Source organism: Podarcis gaigeae (genome assembly GCF_964106915.1).
Source record: "Podarcis gaigeae genome assembly, chromosome: 16".
NCBI lineage: Eukaryota > Metazoa > Chordata > Lepidosauria > Squamata > Lacertidae > Podarcis > Podarcis gaigeae.
Genome location: NC_139693.1, coordinates 33,446,999 through 33,473,276, shown reverse-complemented (window position 1 = coordinate 33,473,276; position 26,278 = coordinate 33,446,999). Strand labels below are relative to the sequence as shown.

At 46.8% G+C, this 26,278-nt stretch overlaps 1 protein-coding gene across 1 annotated transcript; it reads left to right on the top strand.

Moving 5' to 3' along the window:
- Positions 1–881: 881 nt before the first annotated feature.
- On the top strand, positions 882–24,149 carry NOC4L (nucleolar complex associated 4 homolog). Its single transcript, XM_083717382.1, has 15 exons — positions 882–1,075; positions 2,391–2,511; positions 3,627–3,733; positions 4,625–4,726; positions 6,663–6,812; positions 10,400–10,499; positions 11,614–11,648; positions 13,207–13,257; positions 13,803–13,914; positions 16,232–16,292; positions 17,532–17,642; positions 18,592–18,755; positions 19,866–19,948; positions 23,335–23,448; positions 23,965–24,149. Exons 1-15 carry the CDS (start codon positions 947–949, stop codon positions 24,079–24,081), a joined length of 1,557 nt encoding a protein of 518 aa, XP_083573508.1. The 5' UTR covers positions 882–946; the 3' UTR covers positions 24,082–24,149.
- Positions 24,150–26,278: the final 2,129 nt, after the last annotated feature.

The window sequence follows — 26,278 nt, the reverse complement described above, 5'->3', positions numbered from 1 at the left end:
CACAGGGATGCATCCTGACATACTTTTATTTTTAGTACGTGAAAATTGTTATACAGTATATACTACAGAACTGTAGAGTTGGAAGGGACTCAAAGAGTCAGTTAATCGCCCCCCCCCCCCCGCAATGAAATCTTTATTGTTGGGGTTATAAGATAAAAGGAGTGGGTTGGAGGATATTTTTTTACTGAATTTATATACAGTGGTACCTTGGGTTAAGTACTTAATTCGTTCCAGAGGTCCGTTCTTAATCTGAAACTGTTCTTAACCTGAAGCACCACTTTAGCTAATGGGGTCTCCTGCTGCTGCTGCTGCACGATTTCTGTTCTCATCCTGAAGCAAAGTTCTTAACCTGATTTCTGGGTTAGCGGAGTCTGTAACCTGAAGCGTATGTAACCCGAGGTACCACTGTACCGCCCTATATCCGCAGGTCTCAGGGCTGTTTCCAGGATAAAATCAGAATTATAAAACCCCAAAGTACATAATCAAAATAAAAACAACCCAATAACACACACACATTTTAAAAAGGGCATACCATTCCAGCTTAGAAAACAAGTTTGCAACATTACTGTCTAGGCCCCCCAAAAATCTGATAAAAAAACAGTGTGTAAAAATGCACGTGTTGAAGAGCCGCTTTCTCTCTTCGGCTCCGGGCGGATCCTCGGCTCTTTACGCGCGCCTTGGCTGGAGCGCTTCGCTGCGCATTGCGCTTGCATCTAACGGAGCGTCGTGCGGCTTCCTCGCGAGGAAGGAAATAATAGCAACATAAGGATACACAGTGCCAGGACTGGCGGTCGCTGCTGTCGCTGATCCGGAGCGGAGGCGGAGCCGAGCGAAGTCTCTTCCCGCCCCGGGGGCGGAGGAGGAGGATCGGCTCTGGAAGGCGGCGCCTGGCCGGGTTTCCTTCCGCGCACGTGGGCGCCTGGGCCCCGGAGGAGAGCAGAGAGCCATGGCGGGCCGTGGGACCGGAGGGAAAGGCGCCGCCGCCGCCGAAGCCGCGCTGGGGGCCTGCCTGGAAGCGGTGCTGGGCAGCCGGAGCAGCGCCAACCGCGTCTTCGAGATCCTGGAGCTGCTGCAGGTGAGCGAGGCGCACGGGCGCCGCCGGGGAACCGGACGCTCCGGCACCTCTTTCTTTTTTGGGGGGTGGGGTGGGGTGGGGGGAAATCCCAGGAGCCGCACGACCCGAAGCAAAGAGGATGGAGAGGAGGAGCCATGCTCAGGAAGGGCAGTTGCCTCTGGCCACGAGTGGACGCCGGTCTCAATGCTTCCCATGCTTGGGTAGATGTATGGATAGATGGATACTGGGTTTAACTCAAAGGAGAAGCCCCACCGAGTTCGCAGGTGCTTACTTCCTGGCAAGTGTGGTTCACATTGCAGCCTTGGGCAGGTGATATTCTCTCTCTCTCTCACACACACACACAGAGGCAGGCAGGCACGCATACAGTCCAAGCCAGCACCTCCCATAGTTCACCAGTGCCAGATTTATGTATAAGCTAAACAAGGGATGCGGGTGGTGCTGTGGGTTAAACCACAAAGCCTAGGACTTGCCGATCAGAGGGTCGGCGGTTCACATCCCCGTGACGGGGTGAGCTCCCGTTGCTCGGTCCCTGCTCCTGCCAACCTAGCAGTTTGAAAGCACGTCAAAGTGCAAGTAGATAAATAGGTACTGCTCCGGTGGGAAGGTAAACGGCGTTTCTGTGCAGTGGCGTAGCGTGGGGGGTGCAGGGGGGCCGGCCGCACCAGGCGCAACATCGGGGGGGGGCACACTCGCAGCTCGCACTCGCAGGGGGTGCAAATTACTTACCTTGCCCCGGCTGCTGACAACCCACGCTACGCCACTGTTTCCGTGCGCTGCTCTGGTTCGCCAGAAGCGGCTCAGTCATGCTGGCCACATGACCCGGAAGCTGTACGCCGGCTCCCTCGGCCAATAAAGCGAGATGAGCACCGCAACCCCAGAGTCGGTCACAACTGGACCTAATGGTCAGGGGTCCCTTTACCTTTACCTTTAAACAAGCTATAGCTTAGGGCCCCACTTTCTTGGCTTCCGTTTCCCACACTTTCCGAGCATGTACTGTAATGTTAAACACAGACCTGTGATGTAACAATCACACATCTAGCAACAGGAGAGAATGAAAATACTGAGGAACCCTTCATTATTCCATTATTCCATTCATCGAAACTTATTTACACTGTTGAATTTATCTTAATGCTGCCAGTGTTTTCAGCTGTACACAATTATTTCCCATATATTCAATAAATGTTTTTCAATCTTCTCTAAACGTATGTTCTTCTTGTGTTGTTGTTCTATATGTTAAGTCTGCCAGCTGAGAATATTCTTCTTTGGTTGGGACCTTGCTCGTTTTCCATTTTCCCTCCTTCCCATTCCCGTACAGGATGAGCAGAAGGAGATTGTCTTGTGTGCCATCCGGACCTGCAGCCGCCTCTTTGGGGCTTTGCTTGAACGGGGAGAGCTCTTTGTTGGGAACCTGCCTCTGGAAGAGCCATCTTTGCAAGGTGAGGATGAATATTGTGCAGGAAACTGGACTAGGGGGGAAATTGTGATGGGCACCACTGGTATTTATTTATCTATTGCTTGCCTGCCATTCACCCTAAGGTCCTAGGGCTAGGTCACATCATTAAAACATAACATTTAAACCAGTTTAAAACAACTCTGTGGTTGATCCGCAACCAGCTGAAGACTAGTGACTCCTTCTATTTCTGAAATACAGGTGTAGCTGCCAATACAGTTCTCAAACTTAATCCGTTCCAGAAGTCCGTTCCAAAACCAAAGCGTTCCAAAACCAAGGTGCACTTTCCCATAGAAAGCAATGCAAAATGGATTAATCCATTCCAGTCTTTAAAAAACAACCCCTTAAACAACAATTTAACATGAATTTTACTATCTAAGGAGACCATAAAATGAAAGCAATAAAAAATGTACTGCAGTCACACAATCAATCAGTAGCTGAACTGGGTTCCACACACAGTCACCAAAAAAAGAGCTGCAAAAAGAAAAACACAAAATAAATAGCAAAAACAGACAGACCTTGGCATAACACTCAAAACGGATGTGTGGCACTCAAATTGGAAGTGTAACACTCAAAACGGAGCACATTTGGCTTTGAAAAAAGTTCGCAAACTGGAACACTTTTGGGTTTGCAGTGTTTGGGTTCCAAGTTGTTTGAGTACCAAGGCGTTTGAGAACCAAGGTACCACTGTATTTATGCAGTCAACACAGCTCTATCTGAAATGGATATTGAATAACAGTATCCATGAGTTTTTTAAAAAACATGTATAATTAAAGGACTCTCAGACTTATCCAATGTACAGTAAAACAGGCGGAGCACTCTTTCCATGGGAGAAACACTCAGGAATTGTTCAGCAAAATAAAAAACCCAAACAAATTCCTAACAAGAGAGGTCATACATAGAATAAGGTTGTTGAACTTGAAAATCCTGACAAAAATCTGTTTGCTCATTTGTTTTTTTCTTTCTTGACTATAACTTGAACTTGGTTGACCGATAAACACTTGATTGACAAAAACCCTGTTCGTCATTTCCATCTGCCTTCTCTCTTTTCTCACTTCCCGCTGGGCCCACATCCCCATTTTCTCATCTCGCCCCCTCCAGAGAGTTACAGTGCAGAAGACAAGTACAAAATTTGGATGAGGCATCGATACAACAGTTGCGTACATTGCTTGGGGGAACTGATGGGCCACGAGTCTTTCCAAGTCCAGGTGAGTTTTGCTGGGGTGATTAGTTTGGCTACATGATTCTACTGTCAGGGAGAAAGGCGGGGTATAAATAAATATATAGGCAGCCCCCCATTTACGCAAGTTTATAGCTTTGTAAACAAGCATTTTGGTTTCTCTGTGAATGTTCTGGTCCTCAAACACTCTGCACTTCAATCGGGAGAAAGCCGCACTCGCAGAGCTCAGGCAATACTGGATTTCAGCATCAATGTTGGCCCTTGAGGAAAGAGGAAGGTACGCTTGGCAAATCCACACCGTGATCGACTCCTGCCTGGAAACCAATGTCCTCACTGTGGAAGGACATTTGGATCCAGAATTGGCCTCCACAGTCACTTACGGACTCATTGTTAAAACCGTGTTTATGGAAGACAATCTTACTTGGCTATGAGGGATTGCCAAAGAAGAAGACGACACAAGTTTAACATGTGCACAACCGTGTATACGCTCATTGCTCCGAACCTGGAAGAGACTCGGAAATGTCATAAAGGCGTCAGTGGAAAGGGTGGAGTTTGCAGGCTTTTTCAATGGGTTTCAATTATACGCAATTTCACTGGTGTATGCGGTGCCTTGGAGCATAGCCCCTGCGTAAACGGGGGGCTGCCTGTAATAAGAATAAAAATAATATAATAATAATTTATTATTTATACCTCGCCCATCTGGCTGGGTTTCCCTAGGGACTCTGGGGGCTTCCAACTGAATATTAAAAACAATACAGCGTCAAGAATGCTTGGGAAGAAGGCCGGGCAGAATGACTATCACGACTTAAGACTGTGGCTGCATTCGCACGTGCATTGCATCAGTTTAACTGATTATAAGGCTAACTCTTCTGTCCTGTTTCCTAATGTTATCTTTCCCTCTCCCCCTGTTTATTTTAAGGAATCTGCCCTCTGCACCCTGATGAAATTTGTTGAATTGGAAGCCAAGCACCCTCTGGTCAAGAACGAGTGGCGGTTTAACTTCCCGCGAGAACTTTTGAAAGTAAGTCGCACTTTTGATACCATCGACCATGACATCCTTCTGGATCCTCCAGGGGAGCTGGGCACTCTGTTATACAGCGGTTCCGCTCCTTCCTCCTGGGCTGTGTCCAGAAAGTGGTGTTGGGGGTGAGTGTTCAGACCCCTAGGCTCTCACTTGTGGGGTGCCTCAGGGCTCCGTCCTCTCCCCCATGCTTTTTAACATCTACATGAAGCCCCTGGGAGAGATCATCAGGGGGTTTGGGCTGTGTGTTCATCAGTATGCGGATGATACCCAGCTCTACCTCTCTTTTAAATCAGAACCACTGAAGGTGGTGAATGTCCTGTGAGGGTGTTTGGAGGTGGTTGGAGGATGGATGGTGGTTAACAGATTGAGGTTGAATCCAGACAAGACTGTTTTTTTTGGGGGGGGTGGGCCGGTGTGGAGAACTCCCTGGTCATGACTGAGGTAACTGTGCCCCTGAAGGACCAGGTGCGCAGCCTAGGAGTCATTTTGGACTCACAGCTCCTTTTTTGCCATCATTTATTCCCTCTTCGTCTCTGAAGATTTGTTTATGGTCCAATTTGGGATTAACATAAAGTACTCCCCCCCCTTTTTCTTCTTCTTCAAGCATATGAATTCCTGTCCTAATCCTTTATTTAACAGTAGTCTTCTGTGTTGTCTCTTTATACAGGTTGCTTGGTAGCAAATAACAGCTAGTTTTTGTCTCGCCCAAATATGTGTAATCCTAATTCGTCAGTTTTTATTGTTCAAACCATTAGCATTCCGAGAGAGCAATTTTAAATCCATCATTGATTCTTTTTATACAGCTTAGTGTCATTTAAAAAATTTGTAATGACCTTATTTACTATCTTCTTCCTCCCGCTATTCCACCTGCTTATCTCCTAGTTCCTTTTCGTATTTCCTCCAAGATGCTTCTGCTTTTATTGGCTCTACACATCTTTGCTTTATACGTAAAAGAAAGTCCTTCTGGATATTTCCTTCTCACAGATCATCCTTTGTCTTCTATTGGCCTGTTTTAGGGTTCTTCCCTCTTGGGGTATTTTGTTCCCTTAAGCATCCTTTTATCACCCTCTTTTTTGAGGGTGCTTAAGGATTGGCACTAGGGACGTGGGTGGCGCTGTGGGTTAAACCACAGAGCCTAGGACTTGCCGATCAGAAGGCCAGTGGTTTGAATCCCAGCGACGGAGTGAGCTCCCGTTGCTCAGTCCCTGCTCCTGGCAACCTAGCAGTTCGAAAGCACATCAAAGTGCAAGTAGATAAATAGGTACCACTCCGGCGGGAAGGTAAATGGCGTTTCCGTGCGCTGCTCTGGTTCACCAGAAGCGGCTTAGTCCTGCTGGCCACATGACCCGGAAGCTGTACGCTGGCCAATAAAGCGAGATGAGCGCCGCAACCCCAGAGTCAGCCATGACTGGACCTAATGGTCAGTGGCCCCTTTACCTTGGCACTAAGAAGGCGAGTTTGTTGTTTGTGTATTGCAAGCCAGCTCACATGTGGCTCTCCAGATGTTGCAGAACTCCTAACACCCATAAGTTCTCACCATTATCCCTGCTGCCTGGGAATGATGGGAGCTGGACTCCATCAACATTGTTGGACAGCCACACGTTTTGTGGCATAGGTAAAGGTCCATTTGGGTCAGCATTTTGGTTCCAGCTAACCAGATGGTCTGGGAGGTATGCAAGCATGTAGGAAGGCCTTGCTTTGCGTGGTTGCTTGTTTTCATAGTACATAGCATTCAGAGATACACTGTCTCTGAAAATGGAGGTTCTATTTGAGCAAGAAACTGCATCTCAGTGAAATGGGGGGAGCATTGAGTGAAAAGGGATGGGTAGTATGATGGTTCAGCTGATCTTGCCTGCTGATCTCCTGGCTTCCTTTCCTTGCATTTTTCTTTTTTCTTTTTAAAAAAGTTTTTTTAAAAATTATTTTTTGCTAGGTGGTTGTGGACGGCTTAATCCCGGTGGAAGCTAATTCCTCGCTCTTGATTTCTCGCTTCCAAGAATACTTGGAACGTGACGATGTCCGCTTCTTTGTGATGAAGTCAGTGACTGAAAACGTGGGTGGCGTCATGCAGAAGACCAAAAAGGTACTGGAAAATGTCAGCCACCTGCAACAAAGAGGCTGAGCCCAGGGTGGAGCCTTGTAAATGACAAGGCATGTCTATATAGATGAACAGGTGGTGCTTATCGGATAAGGGTCAGTCTCCAAAGTCTGCTATCTCCAGGAGCAGAGAAGAAAATAATAATAATAATAATAATAATAATAATAATAATAATAATAATAATAATAATTTATTATTTATACCCCACCCATCTGGCTGGGTTTCCCCAGCCACTCTGGGCAGCTTCCAACTGCCCAGTGGTCTGTTAAAATACAGTGGTCTGTTAAACATTAAAAGCTTCCCTAAACAGGGCTGCTTTAAGAAGTCTTCTAAAAGTCTGGTAGTTGTTTATCTCTTTGACATCCGGTGGGAGGGCGTTCCACAGGGCGGGCACCACTACAAAGAAGGCCCTCTGCCTGGTTCCCTGTAACTTGGCCTCTCGCAGCGAGGGAACCGCCAGAAGGCCCTTGGCGCTGGACCTCAGTGTCCAGGCAGAATGATGGGGGTGGAGACGCTCCTTCAGATATACTGGGCTAAGGCCGTTTAGGCCTTTAAAGGTCAGCACCAACACTTTGAATTGTGCTCGGAAACGTACTGGGAGCCAGTGTAGATCTTTCAAGACCAGTGTTATGTGGTCTTGGTGGCCGCTCCCAGTCACTAGTCTAGCTGCAGTCCTTAAATCAGTGGTGTGTCCCCTGTCCCCCACTCTCACTGCAGTTCGTCTGAATCAGGCCAATGGGCGATCTAGTCCAGGATCCGGCTCCCGTAGTGGCCCACCAGATGCCTGTGGGAAGCCTGAAACCAGGACCTCTGAGCACTACATCACTCTCTCCTGCTGTGGTTTCCAGCAAGTGCCATTCAGAAGCATTTCAGTTGAACACATCATAATGGGTAGCCTGGCTCTCGTTGACAAGAGGGTGTGCTGAAACGCATCTCTGTAGAGGCATCTTGCCATCCCTTCCAGCCCTTGCAATATTATTGTTATTGTTATTAGTATTATTAGTAGTAGTAATACCCCGCTGATGTGACTGGTTTGCCCCAGTCTCTGAGCAACTTCCAACATACCGTATTTTTCGCTTCATAAGACGCACCAGACCATAAGACGTACCGAGTTTTTAGAGGAGGAAAACAAGAAAAAAATAATTCTGAACGAAACAGTGGATGTATGATTTTTGTGGTTCATGCTGCGACCACAGGCATGATATGTGATTTGATGGAGAGTTTGGGGTAGCCCAATGCAAAAATCCTGAGAATTCATGTGGATCCATGCTTTGTAACCATGTTTTTGCGCCATTGCGGCCCCACAAAACAGTGGATGTGTGATTTTTTTGGTGCAGGCTATAGCCATGGACATGCTATGTGATCTGATGGTGAATTTGGGGTTGCCCAATGCAAAAATCCTGAGGATCCATATGCTTTTACCTCCCCCCTCCCAGGTAGCCTCCTTTATCACTAGCATCCCTTATCTACCTCCCAATTGCTTGCCAATCAGCTGCTCAACGGCTTCGTTTCAACACTCCTTTCCCTCTTTCAAAAAAAAAGAAAAAGAAAAAGAAAAAAAGCATGATTTGGTTTTTGTCCCTGGGCAATTCGGCTCCAGGGACTACACATTCACTCCATAAGACACACAGACATTTCCCCTTACTTTTTAGGAGGGAAAAAGTGAGTCTTATAGAGCGAAAAATACAGTATATAAAAACATAATAAAGCATTAAACATTAAAAACCTCTACATACAGGGCTGCCTTCAGATGTCTCCCAATGGATTTTTTTTATATACTACTTTCTTTTTTACATGCACCGACTACTTCTTATAATGATGAAAAAATTCAGATTGGAGAAATGCGCTAAGAAAGCATGGTTCTAAAGCAGCAGTAGCATGAAATCATGTTATTAGTAGTTGTATTACTTTTACTGTTATTATTACTACTACTATTTAGGGTTAATGGCTTCTAAACAGTTCACAAATTAAAAAAACCCAATTGCAGATTGGCAACACCCCTTCACCAAAACACCAGATGATTCTCAGCACATGGTAACATGGAGGCAGGATTTTTGCATCAAGAGAAGAAGATGTAGCCCTCTCTGAGCAGGAGAGAAATTTAACCGCTCATTAAAATAATTTGCGAGAAATGTTTTTGCCAGCTCTGTTAGAAATAAGGAGGGACATTTTGCTCGTTGCCGGGAAAAGATTCCCCATGCTGCTTTTTGGTGCTTGTGATCACTGCCTAAAGCGAGGGAGTCGCGCAAGACCCTCACCTTGAAATCAGATATTTTTATTGATTTTCCATTTTTAACAATATTATAACATCATATCACCTTTTACATTTTTTAGCCCTGCTTAGCTTTTGATCTTCCTCCATTCCATCATCTGGTTTTTATAGAATACAACTTAAATCCACACATTTATACCGTTGAAATTCTACATTTATCTTAAATTATTTAAAACCTAAAGCATGAGTAGAAGGTTTCTTCTTTTAAATGTTGCGAGCTTTATCGCTGTCCCGCTAGTGTCTTTATACGTTCACAATGATGGTCTGTGTATTGAACAAATTTACTCCACTCTCCCTGGAACGCTTGGTCCCTCTGGTTTCAGATTCTCCCTGTCAGCTTTGCCAATTCCACATACAGTGGTACCTTAGGTTAAGTACTTAATTCGTTCTGGAGGTCCGTACTTAACCTGAAACTGTTCTTAACCTGAATAACCACTTTAGCTAATGGGGTCTCCTGCTGCTGCTGCACGATTTCTGTTCTCATCCTGAAGCAAAGTTCTTAACCTGAAGCACTATTTCTGGGTTAGCGGAGTCTGTAACCTGAAGCATATGTAACCTGAAGCGTATGTAACCCGAGGTACCACTGTAGTCCATCATCTTCATCTGCCATTTGTCTATCGTCGGTAATTCTTGCTGCTTCCACTTCTGGGCTCATAAAATTCTAGCTGCTGTAGTAGCATACTTAAACAATTTCTGGTCAACTTTTAATATTCCCACTCCTGTCATCCCCAAGAAGAATGTTTCCGGTTTTTTGGGGGGAAAGTATATCTAAACTTTTTTTTTTAACTCATTGTAAATATTTTCCCAAAATACTTTAACTTTATCACAATTCCACCACATACGATAAAAATCACCCTCTTTAATGTTACATTTCCAACAATTCTTATTACTCATTTTATGCATTTTAGGTAATTTAGTTGGTGTTGAATACCATCTATGCATCATTTTCATTATAGTTTCTTTCAGTGCCATGCATGCAGTGAATTTAATTCCGTCATTCCATAACTTTGACCAGGCTTCGAATTGAATATTATGGCCAATGTCTTTTGCCCACTTAATCATACCTCTTTAACCTCTTCATCTTTTGTATGCTGTTCTAATAGTAAGTCATACATTTTTGATAAGATGATTATTTTTTCCCTCCCCACAATTTGGTTTCTAGCTTAGAACTAAAAGTTTCAAAGCCATTCTTCCTATTATCTTTTTTAAATACATCATTTATTTGATGGCATTGCATTCAAGTTTGGTTCTTTGTGTGTCTTCCACGATACAACAATGTGGGCTTTTTCTTCTTCTGCAGGTGCCACTTCCAGTGTACCAGAAAAACGCCTTTGCCCTCATTTCATCCATTTCCATGCCGAGCGAGGAGAGCGAGATACAGAACTTCCTAGTGAGAAACAGTGAGTGAAATGTGGCAGCTGCTCGTTCGGACATATTTGTGTTAGGACTGGGGCGCTTTGACCCACGCAGCCCCCCTAAAGTGCTCAGCGACTCTACCTTGCCAGCGTTGGAGATTTCAGTGAGGCAGCCCAAGGGCCACATTCCCCTGAGAGCAGCTTTCTGGGGGCCGCAAGCTAGGGGTGGGCAAGATCAGAGGCAAAAGTGGTCAGAGCTCTTCATGCAGCAGGCTGCATCCCATCCTCCCAAATGTCGAGAGTTTTCTACCTGTACAGATGCCTCTCCAAGCTCCCTGGCCTAGGAAGCACCAGACATTTGAAACAGCATCACGCCACTTTCAACAGCCATGGCTTTCCCCTGAGCATCTTGGGGACGGGGCTGTTGTTTGCTAATGGTGTTAAGAGTTGTTAGGGGGCAGCCTCACAGAGCTAAAATTCCCAGACTTATTATTGCTTATTATTTAGATTTGTATAATGCCCTTCATCCATAAATCCCAGCATAAAGGTACTAGATCAAAATGCAAAATGCACGATAAAAACAAGAATGAAACAAAACAATAAAGCAGTAAATCAGTAGTACAAACTGTAGGTAATGCAAATCACTGTCCTGTGATTTCATATATGAGTTTGTACTACTGATGAAGCCCAAGACGGTGAAACAAGGCTAATATTCCGGAAATCCTTGTCTTAGACTCTGTGAAAGGATTCTGTGGAACTGCAACAACCTTTCCTGTGGATTGTTGGACTATGAACAGACAGGTGGAATAGACACTTTCATATATATGGACCTTATGCATAAACTGATTAGAGTATGAACTGATCCACTGGGTCTTCTACATTTTTTGTTGAACTTCATGAGTTACTTCTGTTGAAATCTACATTTCAATACAATGAATAGGATATATTATTTTTTCAAACGTACAGCCAGTTACGTCTTGTGTGTTTATTGAATATGTTTCACGTAACCAGAGGTTTGTTGTTGTTTTGGGGTCTGGACTTTCTGCAGGCGGAACATGGGCTCCACTGCAGAGGTGTGGCTCCTGCCTCGCAGACTTGGTCGCACGTTGCGTTTTTGTTTACCTGACTGTTTCCTTCTTTTCCTCTCCCCCTGCAACAGCTAACCAGGAAGAATGGAAAGTCTCAAAGCTGAAGGTAGGTATTTTGGGTGGCTGAATGGAATTCCGTTTCTGCTCTTGACTTGCACGTCCTGATTCGTTGACAGCAGGATGGGGAGGGTCAGCCTGGGTGGGAGGCCGACCTCTGGGGAGCATCACAATTTGCATCAGCCCCAACTAGCATGTCCTACGATTGGGCGTGGGGTTGAGGGCACCAGGTTGGCTAACTGGGTTTAGGGTTGCTCTCTGATGCAACTGTTTTGCACCTGTGCAGGTGGCTGTCTGAGTGTTTCTGTCATGAATTCTACTGATACTGACCCAGAGCGGATTCCAACATGTAGTTAGCAGAGTAAAAACCTAAACACGTTGCAGGATTCCCCAAAAATAGACCAGACAATTAATATTTCATCCAGCAGAGCTTTACTGTTATTTGAAGGCAAATAAGCATAATGGTCACAAATCCAATTCATTCAGGATTGGCACTGCCCATAAAAAATCCAGTTGCGGCAACTTACAGTAACTTATACACTGGTACCTCAGGTTACAAACACCTTGAGTTACAAACACTTCAGGTTACAGTCTCAGCTAACCCGGAAGTAGTACCTTGGGTTAAGAACTTTACCTCAGGAGGAGAACTGAAATCGTGTGGCGGCGGCAGTGGGAGGCCCCATTAGCTGAAGTGGTACCTCAGGTTAAGAATGGCTTCAGGTTAAGAACGGACCTTCAGATCGAATTAATTTGTAACCAGAGGTGCCACTGTAATAAGACTAAAACCTTAACGCTCAGCATACTATATACAGAACACCACACCAGAAGGAAAGAGAGATAGAAAGTGAAGCCCAGGTTCCTTCTGACCTTATCATTCTAGTCAGACAGAAAGAGATAACAAGCCCGGGTTAAGCCAGCTGTACTCAGCTTCTCTGAAGAATAACCCAAACATCATGAACCTTTTGCTTGCTTCCAGTTTGTATCAGACAGAGAAGCTTCCAGAACCCTCTTGAATTAATTAGAATAGGAAAGATCTCCACACATCAGATTGATACTTTCTGTACCAAGAAATGTAAACTGATGGTTTCTTCCCGGAAGTGACGAGGGAGCAGGGATGGTGGTTGTCATAGGCTCCTTTTGTGGTCTTGCGTCAGTAGCCACCGACTGAGGTCCAAGCTAGCCAAACTCTCTTCCTCAAACTCAAACTCCCTCAAACTCTCTTCCTTCAGAGGGACTGCTCTGCATATATTCCTATGCCAGCTGACCCCAGAGGATCAGCTGTAGAACCCCCTGTTGCAAAGCAATCTGCAGAAAGTTCTAGGGTCTCCTGGAATGTTCCGGAATCCATTCTGGAACGCTCCTCCCGTGGTTGGAGGCTGCTGGGGAAGAAAATGTGCTTGCTCTTATAAATCCTCTCACTGAGGAAATCTGAACCTGCCGAGAAGCTTTCAAAGAATTCCCTGGTTTTCTCCTTGGTGGTTGATCCACGAAGCCCCTTTTGGTGTGATAACGCATTCTGACACGAGCCCACTAAAGCCCAATGAACGCAAGATGGTTTCTGTGGAGACCTACTTCTTCCATGTTCTTTCTGCCCTTTCTGTTTACAGGAGCACAGACGAGCTTTTGAGAGGATGTGGCTCGTATTTCTCAAGTACAAGGTGAGTGGCTGGTGCTGTTGAAGGTTTTCATAGAATTGTAGAATTAGAAGGGACCCCATGGGTCATCTAGCCCAATCCCCTGCAATGCAGGAATCTCAATTAAAGCATCCGTGGTTTTTGCTTTAATGTCACGCTAAAAAAACAACAACTGCACTCTTTTGTTACAGTAGGTTTTTTAATGATTTCTTTCAAGCGGTTTTACCCCAAAGAGGGCTCCTAGAGTGGTTTGCAGTGACCAAATATTGCACCAGCCCTTCAGACTAAAAGGGGACAGCGCAAAAGGGGGGAAAGGGGGATTTGGGAGGGATGAAGGGAAATGCAAAAGCTGGGTGCCAGTTCTAAGGTTCTTCATAAAGATCATCTGGAATAAGAACGGTTCTGGGACAGGAGGAACCGGAGGTTGTTATTCTTCCAGCAGAGCCGATGGTGTGGGCCTCCTCTCCTTTCCTCTTCTACAGCCTGATGGATCATCATCCATGGTGGATGATGCTGGAAAGAAAACCTGCTTGACTGTGACTGTCTGACTATCCTTCCTCTCTCCCCAGCTACCTGGCAGCCTCTACAAAAAAGTGCTGGTAATACTTCACGACTCGATCCTCCCTCATATGAACGAGCCAACCCTCATGATAGATTTCCTGACGGTAGCCTACGACGTAGGTATGTCGAGAGGTTGCGTTCTCCAGGCGATGGAGAGTGGTGATGCTGGACTGGCAAGTCACCTGTGGGCCATATGAGCTTTGGAGTGAACCTGAGTGGCCAACCTGGGGACACAGGGTCTGCGAGAGGCCAGAGGAATCTGGGTCTTTTGCACTCCTGGCTAAGGAGGGTCTCTGGCTTGGCTCTGGCAAATGCCGTATTTTTCGCTCCATAAGACGCACCTGACCATAAGACACACCTAGTTTTTAGAGGAGGAAAACAAGAAAAAAATACTCTGAAGGAAACAGTGGGTGTATGATTTTTGGGGTTCATGCTGTGGCCACAGACATGTGATTTGACGGTGAGTTTAGGGTAGCCCAATGCAAAAATCCTGAGAATCCATGTGGATCCGTGCTTTTTAACCACATTTTTGCGCCATTGCGGCCCCACAAAACAGTGGATGCGGGGTTTTTTTTGGTGCAGGCTGTAGCCATGGACATGCTATGTGATCTGATGGTGAATTTGGGGTGACCCAGTGCAAAACTCCTGAGGATCCATGTGCTTTTTCCTCCCCCCTTCCAGGCAGCCTCCTTTATCGCAAGCGTCCCTTATCTCCCTCCTGATCGCTTGCAGATCAGCTGCTCAGCAGCTTTTTTTCAACACCCCCTTTCCTCTTTCAAAAAAAAAGCACGCTCTGCTTTTTGTCCCTGGGCAATTTGGCTCCAGGGACCACGCATTCGCTCCATAAGACGCACAGACATTTCCCCTTACTTTTTAGGAGGAAAAAAATGCATCTTATGGAGGAAAAAAATACGGTAATCAGTCTGCCCTACAGTGTTTTCTGCCTCTCTGCCAGCATGGAACTCAATGATGGTCTGTGTGGGCCTCTTGGTAGTCACCCTTCCATGCTGGGCTGCTGCAATGCGCTTGATGTAGGGCTGCCCCTGGAGACTGTCTGAAAGCTGCGGTGAAAGCTGCCCCTGGAGACTGTCTGAAAGCTGCTAAGTTGAGGGGGGGAGGGCAAGAATAAAAACGGAATTAATAATACAAAATATATAATGATCATAATTAGCTTTGGCAAGGCAGCTGCATCATGTGCCTTCATTCTTTGACAACTTGGTAAAACATTCTTACTGCACGTCTTGTGACTCCCACACTACTGGCTGAACTAGGATTTCTGATCGAATATATTCTGTTGACTTATGTATACAGTTTTTCAGCATTTTAGAAATTTGTTTCTAATATAATGGGAATGCTGATCAGAAGGTCGGCGGTTCGAATCCCCACAACAGGGTGAGCTCCCATTGCTCTGTCCCTGCTCCTGCCAACCTAGTAGTTCGAAACCACGTCAAAGTACAAGTAGATAAATAGGTACCACTCCGGCGGGAAGGTAAATGGCGTTTCTGTGCGCTGCTCTGGTTCGCCAGAAGCGGCTTAGTCATGCTGGCCACATGACCCGGAAGCTGTATGCCAGCTCCCTCGGCCAATAAAGCGAGATGAGCGCCGCAACCCCAGAGTTGGTCACGACTGGACCTAATGGACAGGGGTCCCTTTACCTTTATCTTTAATATAATAATCTATTGTAATAATTTCTTATTTATACCTCTCCCCATCTGGCTGGGCCTCCCCAGCCACTCTGGGCGGCTCCCAACAGAATATTAAAAACATGATCAAACATTAAAAACTTCCCTAAACAGGGCTGCCTTCTAAAAGTCAGATAGTTGTTTATTTCCTTGACATCTGATGGGAGGGTGTTCCACAGGGTGGGCGCCACTACTGAGAAGGCCCTCTGCCTGGTTCCCTGTAACCTCACTTCTCGCAGTGAAGGAACTGCCAAAAGGCCTTTGGAGGAGGACCTCAGTGTCTGGGCTGAACGATGGGGGTGGAGACGTTCCTTCAGGTTTAAATAATAGCATTCAGTCCACACATGTGTAGTCCTGCTTATGAGCTGAGAGCCCGGTTCCTACCCATTTGTTGCTTCCCCAATAACGTTTTCCCCAGGCTTTCCCTGATGCCTAAGACTGAACCCTATTATTACAGAAATTCTGCTTTTATAATATATATACTGTTTTCGGTTGTTGTTTTTCTGGTGGAAGGTGGTGGACTCCCCTTCACTGGAGGTTTTTTTAAACAGGTTGTATGGCCATCTGTCGAGTATTCTTTAGCACTGCAGGGGGTTGGACTAGATGACCCTCGGGTCCCCTTCATACTCTACAATTCTGTGGTGTGCCCCTGATTTTTTAAAAATTGGTGTATTTCTGTGTATTGCTTAGAAAAAAAAATAAGCAGTTTAGAATTGCTTTTATTTTAAGTAAACGAATGAATGCTTCTTTCACAGGTGGAGCAATCAGCCTCCTTGCCTTGAACGGGTTGTTTGTCCTGATTCTGCAGCATAACCTGTAAGTTTCCCCGGCTCCCTGGGATGTGATCCACTCTTGGGATGCCACCTGTTTGGATAATCATGCATTGAAGCCCTTTCGTATGCAGAATGGGCGGTGTTTGGAGAGTGAATCTTAGTTAAAGATCTTGGTTGTTGCCATCTCTCACAGAGATAGGGAGGCCAGCTCAAGATGCTAAATGTACAGGGACATTGTACAGTGGTGCCTCACAAGACGAAAAGAATTCGTTCCGCGAGTCTCTTCGTCTTGCAGTTTTTTCGTCTTGAGAAGCAAGCCCATTAGCGGATTAGCGCTATTAGCGGCTTAGCGGATCAGCTGATAAGCGGCTTAGCGGATCAGCTGATAAGCGGCTTAGCGGATCAGCTGATAAGCGGCTTAGCGGATCAGCTGTTAAGCGGCTTAGCGGCTTGGGAAAAAGGGGGGGGGAAGGAAAAAAACCCCCGCAGGAACTCGCAAGACATTTTCGTCTTGCGAAGCAAGCCCATAGGAAATTCGTTTTGCGAAGCACCTCCAAAACGGAAAACCCTTTCGTCTTGCGAGGCATTCGTCTTGCGGGGCACCAATGTACAGGGAATGTGCAGGTCCCTCAATCTCTATCTGCGTCAACCCCACGTGAAACTCGCCTTTTGCAAGCCGAGTTGCGCCCAAACATCTATCGTCAACCGTATTATAGAAGCACCATAAGTAAAACACAGAACCACCACATGACACAGCACAAAATAATCATTAAGTGACTGGCTGGACAAGAGAGTTATGGACAGCTGGACAGGGGCGTCTGAATGAAAAAAGTCTTTAAGAGACTCCCACAAAGCAAAAGTGAGAATTCCTACCAAATTCCACAGCACTTGGGAACAGTGAGGCTAAATCTCCAATTTCTGTAGCACAGGGGACAACTAACAACCCTTATCCAAAATATTTTTGGTGATCGAGCTAGGCTTTATAAGAGCTCAGGCGATCCTTAAAAGCTTTGTGTATTAACTCTAGAGCCTTGAAACTGGCTGGGTAGGCGTAGTTTATTTATTTTTTAAGAGATGACTTTGAGATTGGCTTTGAACCAAAGAGCCACTTCTGGTTGTTCTTGCTGGAGCTCCTGCATGCTGCGCTAAACCGTGGTTTGGTGTGAAGTGCAAACACAGCCGCTGTGTTAAATGAGTTTTCACTATCTTTGGAGTCAATAGTCACTCAGATGTGTAAGAGGGTTCAGCGAGGCAGCTTGCCTATCTGTTTTGGTCTCCATAGGGAATATCCAGATTTTTACAAGAAGCTCTACAGCCTTCTGGACCCATCCATCTTCCACGTGAAATACCGCGCCAGGTTTTTCCGTTTATTGGATTTATTCCTGTCTTCCTCGTAAGTACGCACATGACCAAAATGCCACAAGGCCCTTTTGTCTCCTTCTTGCTTAGACTTTAATCAAGTAACCTGAAGGCTCATTTCCCCTTTGGCTGTTTCCAAAGGCTGGCCTAGCCCTCCTAAAACCTTCTTCATTTTCTCCGGGAACAGAGAATACAGTGGTACCTCAGGTTACATACGCTTCAGGTTACAGACTCCGCTAACCCAGAAATAGTACCTCAGGTTAAGAACTTTGCTTCAGGATGAGAACAGAAATCGTGCTCCGGCGGTGCGGCAGCAGCTGGAGGCCCCATTAGCTAAAGTGGTGCTTCAGGTTAAGAACAGTTTCAGGTTAAGAACAGAGCTCCAGAACGAATTAAGTACTTAACCTGAGGCACCACTGTAAATGAGACAGGTTTGAGGATCTCTTTTCAGTAGGTTTTAAATCCACAAAGAACCTCTGAAAACCCACCCACCTCCTTCAAAAAACTAACCCCCCCCCACTATAATTACTTTGATTTTAGGTGCTGGGCTACTTTGAAAGACCTGCTTTTCTCTGCAGCATGCCTTAAACATAATTTGCAATAAGCAATTGGCAAGACAGGCGCTGAGATCCCTTCAAAGTGGTTTACAATTTGAAGAGTTGCGTACCCAAGTACAGTCGTACCTTGGTTCTCGAATAGAATCTGTTCCGGAAGTCCGTTCGACTTCTGAAAACGTTTGAAAACAAAGCCTTGGAAGCCCCGTCGGACGTTCAGGTTCCAAAGAACGTTCGCAAACCGGAACACTCCTGGGTTTGCGGTGTTCAGGAGCCAAAACGTTTGAGTTGCAAGGCGTTCGACAACCAAGGTGTGACTGTACTGATATTCAGAGGCCTTTTCTTTGAGTGACCTTGAACTGGGCTTGTGTGATGGTGGGGAAGAGAGGAAGAGAGTTTTCACCACCCTCTCCTCTTCCCTTCCAATAGGCACTTGCCCGCATATCTGGTGGCTGCCTTCACAAAGCGACTCGCTCGCCTGGCACTCACAGCACCGCCTGACGGCTTACTGATCGTCATCCCCTTCATCTGCAACCTCTTGCGGAGGCATCCCGCGTGCAAGGTCCTCATCCACAGGCCCGATGGCCCTGCAGGTAAGAGGAAGGTGGCATAACCGTGAACCACTTCTGGACAAAGGCAAAGGCAGGGCTGAGCTTTTCTCTGAGCATTCTTTTTGCCTCTGTCCAAAATTGTGGGACATGCACATAGCCTGCATCAAAGGGGCGCCAACCTTTTGAACCCTATGGAACAGGGGTCGGCAAGGCTTACCACGCATGGGCCAGATCACTCCCGCGGAGATCCTCTGTGGGCCGGGCCGGCGCAGCGCGACGCCTGAAATCGCATCTGCGCATGTCAGCGGTGCCAGAAATTGCTTCTGCGGAGAAGTGATTTTCGGCACTGCAGACGTGATTTCCGGTGTCTGGGCATGCGCAGAAGCAATTTCTGGAGCCGTGGAAGAGAGTCCCCGTGCCGTGCTTAGCCGGTTTAGTGCAGTGCACAGGGACTCAGTGAGCGGGCGGCTCGGTTAAACAGCCTCCGTGGGCTGCTTCCAGCCCATGGGCCTTAGGTTGCCAACCCCTGCTATGGAAGGAGGCAAGCTTGGAGGGTTTTTTTTAGTACTGTTTATTTGATATTACCGACAGTGAAAAAGTATTTACAATCTTAATGCTTCCATACCATGCATTCAGATACTCAACAAAAAGCTGTCCCACCTTTCCTCAAAATCAGCATTCCTTTGAAGGAGCGAACTTATCCATTTTGGCCACTTCCAAACGTTTTATTAGCTGCCAGAGCGTGTTGGCACTTCTGTTTTCTAGGTACCTTTCAAGAGAGAAGAAGACAACCCCTTTCACCACATCATAAATAAGGGAGGCTGTTGGGGTGGGGACCTCAGAGGCTTTGTCGGCATCGGGAAAGAGCTCAAGAGAGTTCCGTTGTGCCTGAGGGGGCACCAGGCCCTCTGGCCTAGATGATATATATACCATTGTCTGGGTAACCTCGTCATGCCAGCTGGTGACCATTGGGACTGGTAGGGTGGAAGGCAAGCAGTCCAACGACAGCAGGGAGAGCTAGAGTCGATGACCCCTAAAGGCGTAAAGCAGGAGGCCAACAGTAGGTGGCGCTAGAGCCAGTTCTGAGGTGTAGCCTCTTGGGACACGGGCCTCACATTTTTGCTGGTAATGGCGTTTTGTGTTTCCTTGTAGAGATGTCTGAAGATCCCTACTTGATGAGTGAAGAAGAGCCTTCAGAAAGCAGAGCGATGGAGAGCTCCCTTTGGGAGATACAGGTACGTTTCTGAGTATCTGAGCGGCTTCCTTGTGTGCTGGTGCCAGGTTCCAGTGAGGGAGCCTGGTCACACCCACTCCAAAAGATGGCTGCCACAGCCCTCCCCTTGCTACGCCATTGATGGGCTGCTCCATAAGTGATGCAGAATGCGCTGGTGGGATTCAGCACTGTGTACCTCTTCAGCTTGGCCTGAATCTAGAAAGCCAGGTCACTGGGGAGAAAGGTTTTGCAGAGATCTCTCCCTGATGTGCTTGTTCTCTGCATGCAGGGAGCTCTTCGCATCGGGCAGCATTCAAAAGCATGGCTGCATTCCCTACTTTCAGAAGTGCAACAGTCCAGAATTTTGCCACTTTGTTTTGCCTAAAATGTAGAAAATGTCTAACGCTTGCCTAGGGAGACACGGGCAACTGCAAAGAGGAGCGGGTAGCCCTTCTCTCTAACAAAAGGGCCGAGGAACATTTTTCACCCAAGAGCTGGATTCCCCTTGGGGCAATTTGTGGGTGCGGCAACTGATGTGAATTCTGTCTTAGCACAATGAACCATTTTGCAGGTGGAAGCTGAGAGAACAGTGGCTTCTTTAAAGCCACCGTTAATTTTATTTATTTTTTATTGAAAATATTTCAGTTGAACAAAATAAAGTGAAGCAAGTAACAAGTAGTATGTAATTTTTTAAAAAACAAACAAAAGCCCAAAGCAAAACAACATTATAATTCTATACCTACTAATCTAGTACAAAGGTACTAGATTTTGCAAAGTTTTTTGCAGATAAAATCGCTCAGATTCGGGAAGAAGTAGACTCCACCGTGGGAGCAGGGCCGGGGCGGGAGAGTGCTAGAGTTCTGTCTAGTCAAGTTGAGTGGGATCAATTCCAATCTGTTACCTCCGAGGATGTGGACAGGCTGCTTGGACGAGTGAAACCAACCACCTGTCTCCTGGATCCTTGCCCATCCTGGCTTATAAAAGCTAGCCGGGAAGGACTGGGCGATGGGCTTCGTGGGGTGGTGAATGCTTCCCTCCGTGAGGGAGCCTTCCCAGACCCCCTGAAAGAGGCGGTTATTAAACCGCTTCTTAAAAAACCATCTTTAGATGCGGCCACAATGGCCAACTATCACCCAGTCTCAAATCTTCCATTCTTGGGCAAGGTGATAGAGCGAGCGGTTGCCGAACAACTCCAGGCACGCCTGGAAGAAGCGGACCATTTGGATCCCTTCCAGTCGGGATTCAGGCCACATCATGGGACTGAAACTGCCTTGGTCGCACTGGTTGATGATCTCCGGCGGGCTAGGGACAAAGGTGAGAGCTGTTTCCTAGTTCTGCTGGATCTCTCAGCGGCGTTTGATACCATCGACCATAACATCCTTCTGGACCGTCTTGAGGGGCTGGGAGCTGGGGGCACTGTTCTACAGTGGTTCCGCTCCTTCCTCCTGGGCCGTGTTCAGAAAGTGGTGGTGGGGGATGAGTGTTCAGACCCCTGGGCTCTCACTTGTGGGGTGCCTCAGGGTTCTGTCCTCTCCCCCATGCTTTTTAACATCTACATGCAGCCGCTGGGAGAGATCATCAGGGGGTTTGGGCTGGGTGTTCATCAGTATGCGGATGATACCCAGCTCTACCTCTCTTTTAATTCAGAACCAGTGAGGGCAGTGAAGGTCCTGTGTGAGTGTCTGGAGGCGGTTGGAGGATGGATGGCGGCTAACAGATTGAGGTTGAATCCTGACAAGACAGAAGTACTGTTTCTGGGGGACAGGAGGCGGGCAGGTGTGGAGGATTCCCTGGTCCTGAATGGGGTAACTGTGCCCCTGAAGGACCAGGTGCGCAGCCTGGGAGTCATTTTGGACTCACAGCTGTCCATGGAGGCACAGGTCAAATCTGTGTCCAGGGCAGCTGTTTACCAGCTCCATCTGGTACGTAGGCTGAGACCCTATCTGCCTGCGGACTGTCTTGGCAGAGTGGTGCATGCTCTGGTTATCTCCCGCTTGGACTACTGCAATGCACTCTACGTGGGGCTACCTTTGAAGGTGACTCGGAAACTACAACTAATCCAGAATGCGGCAGCTAGACTGGTGACTGGGAGCGGCCGCCGAGACCATATAACACCGGTCTTGAAAGACCTACATTGGCTCCCAGTATGTTTCCGAGCACAATTCAAAGTGTTGGTGCTGACCTTTAAAGCCCTAAACGGCCTCGGTCCAGTATACCTGAAGGAGCGTCTCCACCCCCATCATTCTGCCCGGATGCTGAGGTCCATCGCCGAGGGCCTTCTGGCGGTTCCCTCATTGCGAGAAGCAAAGCTACAGGGAACCAGGCAGAGGGCCTTCTCGGTAGTGGCGCCCACCCTGTGGAACGCCCTTCCAGCAGATGTCAAAGCGATAAACAACTACCTGACATTCAGAAGACATCTTAAGCCAGCCCTGTTCAGGGAAGTTTTTAACATGTGATATTTTACTGTATTTTTGATTTTTATGGAAGCCGCCCAGAGTGGCTGGGGGGGCCCAGCCAGATGAACGGGGTATAAATAATAAATTATTATTATTATTATTATTATTATTATTATTATAAAGGTATACAAATGAAACTTTTATTCTTTTTTTATTATCTTTTTATTAAGTTCTTCACTACAGAAAACATAAAAACATTAAGAAACAAAACATAACAAAATACAGACGAAAAGAAAAAGAAAAAACCAAAAACAACACACATAGCAATTAAACAAACAGGTCTACTTTAAAACACTAATTGAAACTTTTATTCTAATACATAACCATTTATTTATAACCTACTATATTTTTTATAAATGTTTTCCAAATATAGTTGTCAGGACTGCCTCTAGGTCCCAGCCCGGTTGATGTAATGTACAAAAGTCTTTATTGAAGTTTAGTTTCCATTTCAAACCCCAGAGCGCGCAGCCCTACGTCTAGACTCTAGATCGGCGAAGTCCCCTCTGAGTCACTATCCCTTCCGCACCAGTTCAAGATCCTAGCCCGGCTCCACCTCCTGCGCTGTTCCTTCCTCCTCTGGGTCCTTCTGCCCCCTGGGGTTTCCTCCTTCCTGGACTCTTCTGATGCTGACCCCCCTGAGTCTTGCCCTACCTTCCGGCGGGCTTTAGGACCTGGCTCCCTATCCGGGCTCCCTGCTTCTGGCACGTCCTCCTCCCAGTCTGCTCCCTCTTCTCCCTCAGACCACTTATCATCATCCCACCACCAATCCCATGGCTCTGAGTCTTCTTCCCTTGGGGTTCCTCAGCTGGTGCCTCCCACCATTCCTCTGTGTCCAACCAGTCCATGACACTTGCACACTTAGCTGCCGTATCTCGCCAGGGATTTGCCGGGGCCACTCTAGCAAGGCCTTGACTTCAGCTGACGGTGTGTTCTGTTCTTCCCGGCACCTCAGACCCTGCAGAGCCATTACCACCCAGAAGTGTCCAAGGCTGCTACCACAATCAACACGTCGCTGTCGGAGATGGAAGATGACTTATCAGAACTCCTGGAGTTGACTGCCTACGAGGTAACTGATGCTCTTTGTGTGAATGCAGCAGTGTGTGTGAGACTGAAATCCCAGACCCCCTTTTTAAAAACAAAGAAGCTGTGCATCTCCAGCGCTTTCGTCTGCAGAATCTCTAGAAACAGGGGAACAGCCTTTTTATTTGTTAACTTCAGGAGTAGTGAACTTTTCCTAGCCTGAGGGCCCCACATGGCCAACATGCCTCTGGCCATATTCCAGTAGTGGGCGGGGCCAGAGGCAAAAGTGGGTGGGGCAATGGGATGCAAATGCCACCATTGCACAGTAAGCTAGTTTCTTCACATGCATAGATATACCCCTCTCTGTCTTACATCTAGGCAGGCAAAGAATCGGTGTTCAGTCTGCCCTGCTGATCTTGTTTTCCCAGTCAAATTTGTCCCACCAGGGTGGGCAGTGGGAGAAAATGGGGGCCTGCAGTATTGGTGAACCAAATTGCAAAAGATTGATATTTTGTCTGCCTCTCTTTCTCTCTCTCTCTGTCTCTCTCCCCACTGCTACCAGATCTTCGATAGGGATGTAAAGAAAGAAGCAACAGATATCCCGCTGGAATTTCAACAAGCCCGAGGTCTGTTTGGCAAGAAAGATGATATTTTTGCTGAATATTTTACATTGGGATGATTAAAAAACAACAGCAACTTGTAGCGTTGGAAATACTGTACAAATAAAGCTTTGCTTTTGTTATTTAATAGGTTGCACATTGCTTGCTTTAAAAAAAAAATACTCAGCACACCTTTGCACCCAGAACAGACCATGTCTAAATACAGTGGTGCCCCGCAAGACGAACACCTCGCAAGACGAAAAACCCGCTAGACGAAAGGGTTTTCCGTTTTTGGAGGCGCTTCGCTAAACGAATTTCTCTATGGGGTTGCTTCGCAAGACGAAAAAATCTTGCGAGTTCCCGCGTTTTTCTCTCGCTTTTTTCTGCCCTTTCCCTAAGCGCTAAGCCGCTTATCAGCTGTTCCGCTGATAAGCCGCTTCTCAGCTGATCGCTAAAAGCTGCTAGACCGCTAATAGCGCTAATCCGCTAAGCTGTCAATGGGCTTGCTTCACAAGACGAAAAAACCGCTAGACGAAGAGAATCACGGAACGGATTAATTTTGTCTTGCGAGGCACCACTGTATGTGGTTGAATCCCTGGGGTGACCAGTGGGGGGATGGGAAACAGATCATACCACTTCAGACTGTTTGGTGGGTGTGAGAGAATGATGATTTATTCAAAACTGTATCCAACATAATTCTCTGCCCACTGGTACAAGGGCTAAGTTTTAATGTTGTGCAACCCTGCAATTGTGCTGGTGGAAACTCCCTGTGCAGCAGAGGGCACAATCTCTTGTGCAGTAAAAGTACCAGCCACTTGGTTTATGCATGCAACCCAATCTCCGAGTGGTGAGAGACCCTGGGGTTATGGTGCTCCTTACCCTGGTCCTCAGTTCCTCTGGAAGGAAGGTCAGCAGAGACTGGAGCCTTCAAGATGCACGGTTTCATTTATGCATATATACAACCTGAGTAGGGATGTGGGTGGCGCTGTGGGTTAAACCACAGAGGCTAGGACTTGCCGATCAGAAGGTCGGCGGTTCGAATCCCCGCGACGGGGTGAGCTCCCGTTGCTCGGTCCCTGCTCCTGCCCACCTAGCAGCTCGAAAGCACGTAAAAGTGCAAGTAGGTAAATAGGTACCGCTCTGGCGGGAAGGTAAACAGCGTTTCCGTGTGCTGCTCTGGTTTGCCAGAAGCGGCTTAGTCATGCTGGCCACATGACCCAGAAGTTGTACACCGGCTCTCATGGCCAATAAAGCAAGATGAGTGCCGCAACCCCAGAGTCATCCACTACTGGACCTAATGGTCATGGGTCCCTTTACCTTTACAACCTGAATAGGGTGTATGGGGTGTTAGGGGAGGGTGGGGCTCAACCAGGTGACAGTGGCCGATGGGTCTCAAACCTTTAGAGAGTTAGGGGCTTCCCCTCCATGTGAAGACAGGCTCCGGCACATAGAGCGGACAGGATCAATAGTGCGTCCAATGGTCCAGAAGGCGTTTTGTGCACATGATCTAGAGCAGTATTGGCCAAACTTGGCCCTCTAGCTGTTTTGGGACAATTCCCATCATCCCTGGCCACTGGTCCTGTTAGCTAGGGATGATGGGAGTTGTAGTCCAAAAACAGCTGGCGGGCCAAGTTTGGCCAATACTGCTCTAGAGAAGATGGTCCATCTAATAAAAGGAAAACTCTCATCCTGTCTTAATCTGGCCCAGCTTGTCCACAACGTTTGACGACCCCTGATGTAAAGCTTCAGGTACACTGATGGTGTATATAATAATAATAATAATAATAATAATAATAATATATTACTTGTTTTTCAATTTATATCCCTCACTTCCTCCTAAAGGAGCTCAGGGCAATAAACACACCAAAAATAAAAACATTTTAAAAAGCATTCTAAAAACCGGTTTTGAGGTTGCCAGGAATCTCTTTCAGCGATCAAATGCCTTAGTAAACAGGAATTTATTAAAATTTCTCCTAGACAGATGTGCCTCACCAAGGAGGACATTCCAAAAATGAGGAGCCATCACTGAAAAGGCCCTGTCATGGGGCCAAGGCAATTGGCCTGGCTGGTGTGAGAATCGAATGCTGGACTTGTTGGGCCGTTGGCCTGATTTTACAGCGGCTTCTTATGTTCTTAGGTCGCAAGTCCAAGTACGGCATTTAGGAATAGGCAAACCTTTCTGATTCAGTTTCTCATTTTTTTCAGTCTTCAGTTCATCTCCTTTTTGTTGCATTCTTAAATTCTCATCCTGTGCTTCCTTCTGAAGTTCAGGGCAGC